The 10,000-nt window shown below is 35.5% G+C and overlaps 1 protein-coding gene across 1 annotated transcript in view; it reads left to right on the top strand.

Annotated features, from left to right (window-relative positions):
- LOC144958367 (uncharacterized) overlaps positions 1–4,403 on the top strand; it is a 126,362-nt gene extending 121,959 nt beyond the window's left edge. The window contains exons 31-33 of the mRNA XM_078890330.1: positions 257–451; positions 2,396–2,581; positions 3,509–4,403. Of these exons, the coding sequence (XP_078746456.1) occupies positions 257–451; positions 2,396–2,581; positions 3,509–3,786 (659 nt within the window). The 3' untranslated portion in view covers positions 3,787–4,403. The remainder of the gene's footprint in view (positions 1–256; positions 452–2,395; positions 2,582–3,508) is intronic.
- The last annotated feature ends 5,597 nt before the right edge of the window (positions 4,404–10,000 follow it).

Below are 10,000 nucleotides of genomic sequence, written 5' to 3'. Positions count from 1 at the left end.
ATCCCTCTCTCTCTCTATCCTCTCTCTTCTCTCCTCTCTTTCTCTCTCTCATCTTCTCCTCTCTTTCTCTCTCTCCTCTCTCTCTCTCTCTCTATCTATCTATCTCTATCTCTCTTTCTCTATCCCTCTCTCTTTCTCTCTCTCTCTCTCTCTCTCTCTATGTATGTGTGTGCTGTGTGTGTGTTGTTGTTGTTGTTGTTGTTGCTGAAATCAATTCTATTTGATACAACAAAAATATGTAAATCATTTTACACAGGGAAAATATGCCAGCCTCCTCCCACCGTTGCCATAGCAACCTCCAACGCTTCCGGTCAGTCCCAGTTTGTCTTCGAGGATGCCGTGGTGTTCACGTGTGAGGACGGGGCCAGGTTCAGGGTCAGCAATTTGACGGAGGCAATTTCTACCTGCCTGGACACTGGAGCTTGGAGCGCTGTAGAACCAGACTGTGTCCGTAAGTCTAGTTTCCCGGTTTGTTGATATACGATTCTTTCACCTCTTTGTGTTTATTAAACCGAGTTATTCTTATCGTGGCCAATAACACTACGAGCTTGTGAGTATATCGAGTTTGGAGCTTGGAACCAGACTGTGTAAGTCTGCATAAGTCTAGTGTCCTTAATAAATGTGCACCCTAAGATGCTGAAAATTGAATTTATAGCCAGAAATATCAGAGTTGTGTTGAGTTTTTATGTTTTATTGTGGAGAATGAATGTTATGTTTTATTGTGGAGAATAAATGTTATATTATATTGTGGAGAATGAATGTTATATTTTATTGTGGAGAATGAATGTTATATTTTATTGAAGAGAATGAATGTTATATTTTATTGTGGAGAATGAATGTTATTTTTATTGTGGACAATGAATGTTATATTTTATTGTGGAGAATGAATGTTATATTTTATTGAAGAGAATGAATGTTATATTTTATTGTGGAGAATGAATGTTATATTTTATTGAAGAGAATGAATGTTATATTTTATTGTGGAGAATGAATGTTATGTTTTATTGTGGACAATGAATGTTATATTTTATTGTGGAGAATGAATGTTATATTTTATTGTGGAGAATGAATGTTATATTTTATTGTGGAGAATGAATGTTATATTTTATTGTGGAGAATGAATGTTATATTTTATAGTGCTGATTAGCGACCATTTCAATTTTTGACCAGTTTAACTAGAATTTGATTTAATGACATCTTAATCATCCCGACATAATACCGTTTTGAGACGAAGGGTCACAAATGTGTATCGCGTTTGTTAATAGACGATTCTGTCATTTCTTTGTATTTATTAAACGAGTTATTTTTATCGCGCCCAATAACACAACGAGCTTGCGAGTTTGGAGCTTGGAGTGCTGTGGAACCAGGCTGTGTCCGTAAGTCTAGCTTCTGTAACAAATGTACCGTGTTTGTTAATATTCGATTCTTTCATCATCTCTTTGTATTTATTAACTCTCTCCTTACCAGCCATTTTCAGGATTTTCCCCAAAACTTCACACCCAACTAACACAAAGATATAGTTTATCATTCAAACACAATAGCAGTTAAGTTCTTGCGATAAATAATTTCTTTAGTAAAATATGCTCTACAACACACTGTTCATTTTATTTAAATGTTATGATGTACAAAATAAATTTGAATAAGAAGAAAATGTTGGTTGTATCGTAACGAATGTGACGATTTTCCTATAGTAGGTACGAGAGGGTTAAACGAGTTATTTTATCGCGCTTGCGAGTATATGTTTTTGGGCACGATAAAAATCCGTGTTTGGAGCTTGGAGTGCTGTGGAATTAGACTGTCCGTAATAAATGTATCGTGTATGCAGGAATGTGAACTCCGGTAGAAATTGTAAATAAACATAATTTTTCATATAACAAACATGTAACTATTATGGTTTTCTGTTACAAATATAAACATTTTAAAATAACAAATATGTAACTACTATGGTTTTCTGTTACAAATATAAACATTTTAAAATAACAAACATGTAACCATTATGGTTTTCTGTTCCAAATATAAACATTTTTAAATAACAAACATGTAACTATTATGGTTTTCTGTTACAAATATAAACATTTTAAAATAACAAACATGTAACTATTATGATTTTCTGTTACAAATATAAACATTTTGAAATAACAAACATGTAACTATTATGGTTTTCTGTTACAAATATAAACATTTTAATATAACAAACATGTAACTATTATGGTTTTCTGTTACAAATATAAACATTTTAAAATAACAAATATGTAACTATTATGGTTTTCTGTTACAAATATAAACATTTTTAAATAACAAACATGTAACTATTATGGTTTTCTGTTACAAATATAAACATTTTTAAATAACAAACATGTAACTATTATGGTTTCCTGTTCCAAATATACCCCAGGTCACCGCTGTCCATCCACGCCCCCCGCTGTCCCTAACTCCCTGTCCACCAACAACGCTACCCATGGTCAGTACACATGTGACTTTGACCACGCGTTCTCGGACAGGTCCATGACGCAGTTCGTCTATTGTAACAACGACACAGGCCTTGTGTGGACTACAACTGTCAGCCAATGCACGCGTGCAGGTATGTATAGATAGAATGAAGTTGACGTCACTCGGGGCTTTGTTTTTTTTTTGTTTTTGTTTTTTTCTTTGCCTTCAGCGTTTATGAGTAATTCTCACTAAACTGTATTAACCAGACTATAAACGTTTAAAAAATAGTATGCCTTTTACGCCACGACATCATAAGATATCGTCGCCTACGCATTCCACGAAGGAATATAGATAACTCATCAAACACGATGTCTGATGTCAACAGGAATCACCCATATTGTCCAAGTGAGAAAATTAGGGGTTAATAATCTTGCTTAAGGAAAAAAACGAAAGTGCCTGAAGCGGGGCTCGAACCCGGGTCCTTCCGAGTCATAGTGCAATGCCTTAACCACTCGGCCACTACGCCTCCCGTTCAATGTCACATAATATAGCTTTGTGTGTTGGTCCATTATACTTCCGAATGGCAATGTTGAGAGGGTCTTAGCCAAGCGCATATCTATAAAAATAACCTAAATTAAATACCTCGATCTCAGTGGTAGAGCAATGAGGAATTAATTTTTTTTGGCTCACAGGAAAGGCGGGATGTCATCTGTTGGGCTCGAACCGTGCTGCCCAGATGGAGGTGCAATTCCTTATAGGATATCCTGTTCCCTGTTTATTAGGCAGTGAAAATGTCTTCCAAAGTTACTTATTGTTATTATTATTATTATTATTATTATTATTATTATTATTATTATTATTATTATTATTATTATTATTATTATTATTATTATTATCATCATCATCATCATCATCATTATTATTATTATTATTATTATTATTATTATTATTATTATTGTTGTTGTTGTTGTTGTTATTTTTGTTATTATTATTAATATCATCATCATCTCATCATCATTAGAATGATTATAATCATTGAAAAAATTCTAACAGAAGTATTTTTTCTGTGATTTCCTAGTCTCTCAAGCCAGCCCTTGGGTTCTATTCTCCTCTACGTATCGACTGACTACGTCACCAGTGACGTCACGAATTGTTCGAAGTGTCACCGCTTGCGCCCTGGCCTGCCTCAGAGAGAGCAGCTGTCTAAAGTTCAGCTACAATGACGACGGCGATGATGACGTCATCAGCAACGTCAACAATTGCGTCATTTCCTTGAATGGTGACGTCAATATTACGTCGGGTCTAGACGGGGTTGATGACATTGGCTGGAGTACTTTTTATGTGGGACTTCCATGATAAATATGTTTTTTTTTTGTTTTTTTTTTTCTTGTTTTTGTTTTTAAGGGTTTTACAGCGTTTGTGATACATTTATGTCATTTCAGAGTCATTTAAAAATGAAGAAAATGTGTCAGTGAATGACATAATCAGTCGGAAGGTGATAATTTTGGATTTGCATTTTTTGCATTTTCTGAAAGAATATGCTCCCCAGAGCATTTTAATCTTTATTTGAAGTAATTTGGGTGATTTTTCATGAAATTATGGTCAGATGTATGGGAAAATTATCCAGCAACTTTACTCAAATTTCATATTCTTTCAACTTGACCAGCTGTAAAATATGTTTTGAAGTGAAATTAAACTTTGATATTTCCAGAAAATGTACAAAAAGGATTGATTTAATCATGTATGACAAGAACTCATTTTTGATAAACATTGACCTTCTAACTAAACTTGGAATATCTCAGTTCAAACCCTTTCACCATCCAACTGATTATGTCATTCATTGTAACATATGTTTTGTTTGTTTGGTTTTAATGGTTTTATGGTGTTTGTGCGTAGCCAACGTGAACTTATAACCTGACACTGACCAAAAAATGACGTCAAAAGACAAGTCTTTGGCCATAAAAGAAAACAAATCGTGAGTTGCATTCAATAGTTCAACCAGACCAATGGGATCACTTGTTTCCTTGAGGGAGCTCAACAAACGACAACTCACTAGACGGTGCAAAAAAACCTAAATAAAATGACGTCAAACAACAAGTCCTAGAGGGTTCTAGTGTAAGGCTCTCTGTTGACAACGTCTATGGTTTGCGATGCATTTATGTCATTTCAACGTCAGTAAAAAGGAAGAAAATGAGATATGCTTAAAAAAAAAGATCTAGATTTACAATTAACAGTACACAAGAAAAGTAAGACAAAGCGAAATGATACAAATAGGGATAAGATGTAGATTCCAAGAGCATACTAGTATTATTGTGGATAACTTTAGGTCACCTAAAAGTCTCATCCGGACACAAACACAAAATCCTACTGAGAGGAACGCACTCAAATGCTTGAACTATACAATACATAACAGAGAGATAATTTACAAGAGGAAAAAAAATTCATCTCCCAAAACTAATACTAAACATTTGACTGTTTCCGTCTCAACAAAGGAGACTCCGACAAGGGCCAGGACAAAACCAAGTAATCTCATTCCAAGACAAAGAGAGAATGCAAATTGGAAAATAGATATAGGGGTATAGAAGACAAGGCAAGTGACCTCCGTGCCCACTATTGGGGAGGGAGGGGTGTGTGTGTGTGTGTGTGGAAGGGGGGGGGGGGGGGCCTGAAACCCTGGCTCACCAGCACGATAAATGTAAGTGACTCATTGAAGATTATACCTTCGTATGGTAAAAGAATGTGAGCAAAGAGCCTTTTCCAATGACTGAAATAGTGCCGCTCGGGATTCGAATCCAGGACCTTCGAATCCAAAGGCGAGTGTGATACCAATAGGCCACATAGCGGCACATAATTTACTACAACAACAACATAACCACAATCGCTTCACTTAATCCTTTCTGCTTTCGACTGGTGCTCGAGACAGAGTGAACAGTGATCACAGAGGCATTTGCTGTGTCTTCTGTCCCCTATATTATTATCTGTATTCCAACTTGCTTGCCTTTGTCTTGGAATGAGATTACTTAGTTTTGTCCTGGCCCTGGACGGAATCCCTGGCTCAGAGGGAAACAGTCAAAATGAATAATTAGAGTTTTAGGAGATTATATTTTTTCCTTGGAAATCGTTTATGTATTGTTATTTGAGTGTGCTCCTCTTAGTTGGGACGTGTGTTTGTGTCTGGATGAGTTTTAGTTATTCTCAAACTGAGTATACTGATAGTGTGCTCTTGGAATCGATATCTGTTCCCTATGGGACAGCGGGCTCAGCGGTACAGTCTTTGTTTCATACCTGAAAGGTACCGAGTGCGATTATTCGTCGCTCTGTGTGGCCTTAAGCAAGTCACATAGCCTGAGCTCACTTTGCGGCGCTGAACTGCGGCTAACTCCCGGGGTATTCCAGTCTTTCCTTGGAATAGATCCCAAAGAAAAAAATTCACCTTAGGGATGAATATAGTGAATTTATTTATATAATTTATTTATTTGAATTGGGGATCCTGACCTCCCATAGCGGGCAGGGAGGTACATACTGTGTCTTCTATCGCCTTATATCTGTTATCCAACATGCTTTCTGTCTTTGTCTTGGAATGGGATTACTTGGTTTTTTTCCTGGCCCTCGTTTGAGTCCTGGCTGGGAGGGAAACAGTCAAATGCATAGTTATTGTTTTGGGAGATGATATATTTTTCCTTGTAAATCATTTCTCTGTTATGTATTATTATATTTGTTGTTTTTAATGTTTAATGTAAGCATTTGAGTGTATTCCTCTTTGTTGGATTTTGTGCTTGTGTCCGGATGAGACTTATAGGTGGTCTCAAACTAAGTACTTTGATAGTGTGCTCTTGGAATCTACATCTGATCCCTATTTGTTCCCAATTGCCCTATGTCTTACTTTATCTTGGGTGCTTTATTTGTAATTCTAGAACTGTTTACTATCCCATTTTCTTCCTTTTTACTGGCGCTGATATAACCTAAATGTGTTGCAAGCGCCGTAAAACCCTTAAACACAAAAACAACAATTTATTTGAATCATTCCTCTTTGACATTTTTTGTACTATCTCATTTTGTTCCTTTTTATTGGCGCTGAAATGATCTAAATGTGTCGTAAGCAGCACCGTTATGTCTACAAATCATGACAATGACATTTACAAAAAAAATGTAACTACATTACAAGAGAGATGACTTGCAACTGGAACAAAATTATCATATCCCCAAACTATAACTATACTTTCAACTGTGCCCCTCTCAGCCAAGATTCCGGCTGGGGCCAGGACAAAACCAATGTAAACTTAATTCAAGACAAAGACAGAAAGCCAGTTGGGAAACAGATAAACAGTAAGTGCTTCCGTGCCCGCTAGGGAGTACAGGGACAGCGTGGCTCAGCGGTAGGGTTGAGTGAATTAAAAGACCCACTCAGAATTTCAGCTATAAATTGTGTAAAACGCTTATGTCGTACTAGGGAATATCATGTTTAATATTGAGCCTTTATGGGTGGGGATCCTGACCTCCCATAGCGGGCAGGGAGGTACATACTGTGTCTTCTATCCCCTTATATCTGTTTTCTAACATGCCTTCTGTCTTTGTCTTGGCATGAGATTACTTGGTTTTGTCCTGGCCCTGGTCGGACTCCTGGCTGGGAGGGAAACAGTCAAATGCATAGTTATTGTTTTGGGAGATGATATTTTTTTCCTTGTAAATCATCTCTCTGTTATGTACTATTATGTTTGTTATTTTCAATGTATAATGTAAGCATTTGAGTGTATTCCTCTTTGTTGGATTTTGTGCATGTGTCCGGATGAGACTTATAGGTGATCTCAAACTAAGTACATTGATGGTTTGCTCTTGGAATCTACATCTGATCCCTATTTGTTCCCAGTTCCCCTATGTCTATCTTTTTCTTGGGTGCTTTAATTGTAATTCTAGAACTTTTTACTATCCCATTTTCTTCCTTTTTACTGGCGCTGATATAACCTAAATGTGTTACAAGCGCCGTAAAACCCTTAAAAACAAACAAGCAAACAAACAAGCGCCGTAAAACCCTTAAAAACAAAAACAATTGAGCCTTTATATAGTGCAAAATCCACTAAACGTGCTCATAGCGCTACACAAGGGGTCCATGGCCAATAGCAACATTTAACATGTAGGACGTGACATGTCGCCTGTTAGGCGACATTTCATTTTTTTTCGGACAGATACAACGCTGTTAACGGCCAGGTACTAATGAGTACACCAGAGTACGGTGAGAGAATGCGAGTAAAGAGCCTTCTCCAATGATTCAACTATACGCCGACGAGGCCCGAACTCATAACCTTCCGATCCGAAAGCGAGTGTCATACCACAAGAACACATAGCCGCACCGATATATGTTTTTAATTTACCAGTGTAATTCCAGCTCACAAGAGACAATCAAACACATCATATCTAAAATTTGAACAAATGGATATTTCTTCAACCCAACAAAAATGTATATTTTTTGTCAATAAAACTATAACATAACATAACACATAATGTCATAATAAGTAATAAACAAAAATCAATATAACAGCTTCAAAAAATAACAAGTTTATACCAAACACGGAACGTTTCGGGCTCAAAACCCTTCTTCAGCCAACAACAAAAAACAATAAAGACATTAAATACATTCCAGATAGACGACAGAGATATTTCTTAGGTCCTCTCTGTCGTCTATCTGGAATTTAGTGATCAATTTATGCCTTTATTGTTGTTTGTTGTTGTTGTTGTTGTTGGTTGAAGAAGGGTTTTGATCCCGAAACGTTCAGTGTTTGGTATTTTGTTCTTTTTTCTTAAAGCTGTTATATTCATTTTTGTTCGACTTTTTACAGTCCACAGCTTCTAGCAGCCTGGTATCACTTTGGCTTGTCATGATAAAGGTTGCTAAGTTCAAAGGTCTTTAAATACCCTGCAAAAAAGAAGAAATGTTCGGGTCAAGCATTCTAGATATGACCTGAACTATGGTCATCATCTACATAATAGGCATTAAAAAATAGATCAATTAAAAACGTATTCATCAAATCCATATACTGAGTTATGGAGTTCACTGTCGATCGGGTTTTTGATATGATATTGATATATTATACTCTTGGAGTATTTGGTTATAAATTACTCGATGTATATCAACTGCCCTTATTATAATAATAATAATAATAATAATAATAATAATAATAATAATAATAATAATAATAATAATAATAATAATAATAATAATAGTGGTAGTGGTGATGATGATGATGATGATGATAATTTGCCGAATATTTGTAGAAGAAGGTATCATAAATATATTTAAATTTTACATGGGATCTGTTAAAAAGTGATATGATATGATATTTTACCTGAGTATTTTGGTATAAATTACTCGATGTAACAACTGCCCTTATTATAAAAACAATAGATAATAATAATGAAGTAATAAAAGATAAAATAATAAAATAGAAAAATAAAATAATAATAATAACTAAAAATAAATAATAGGTAGTTGACATGATGATGATGAGATGATGGGTAAATTGCCGAATATTTGTAAGAATGGTCATAACATAATTAAATTTGACATGGATCTGTTAAAGTGTATGTGTTCATGATCAACTATGACAGACAGTCATACAAGGTACGATGGAAGGTCAAAGACGGAAGAGGAAGACAAAGGAAAATAACATCATAGAATAGACAGGATTGACACTGTATGAGATGACAGAGAGAGTCAATGACCCAGATAATGTGTGGCTGGAACATCAAAGAATGGACCGGATTGACGCTATATGAGATGACAGAGAGAGTCAATGACCCAGATATTGAGTGGCACTGTGTTGTGAAGGCTGTATCCCACAATTCCCCCCGACAACCATCTGGTTATGGGAATGAGTGAGTGAGTGAATGGGCAAATTTGTATAAGGTTGTAACCTCACTGAGGCTATTGATTATTACAGAGACAATGCTTTTTAATCATCGTTTATGTTACCAAAATGTCCAAAGTAGACACTAGTCAATTTCGCCACATTTCTACTTGGAGAAAGAGAGCTGCTTTGCGCATGCTTACGGCAGCCATATTGCACAAATGGAAAAAGCGTGCCACAGTCTGTCGCTTGGGTGTCTTGTGATATAACTATTCATAATATTGATAATGATAATATTGTTATTGATGATTATTGTAATACTGATATTGAAATATTAATAAATTAAATATTATAACATTTATGACATGGTTGTTTGTTTGTTTGTTTGTTTACTTCAACTATAATATACTTTCGTTTTAATAATATTCCCCACAACAATGAAATATTGATATACAGTTTTTGAGGAAACTATTGAAAGACCTTAATGTCATCAGTGTTTTATTTTTGTGAGACAAATCAGACACAATTATGAAACTGGCACATAAAAAATGGGTAAACATCAGGAATACCGTACCCTCTGGATTCAGTATTTTTTTTTTTTTTTAAGGTTTTTACGGCGCTTGCAACACGTTAAGGTCATATCAGCGCCAGTAAAAAAGAAGAAAATTGGATACCAAAAAAAGTATAGATGTACAATTATAGCACCCAAGAAAAGTTAGACAAAGGGG

This window comes from Berghia stephanieae, chromosome 12, assembly GCF_034508935.2.
Source record: "Berghia stephanieae isolate SIO BIC M18660-M18661 chromosome 12, UCSD_Bste_1.3, whole genome shotgun sequence".
Classification (NCBI taxonomy): domain Eukaryota; kingdom Metazoa; phylum Mollusca; class Gastropoda; order Nudibranchia; family Aeolidiidae; genus Berghia; species Berghia stephanieae.
The sequence above is the reverse complement of the archived record's forward strand: the minus strand, read 5'-3'. Positions and strand labels throughout refer to the sequence as shown.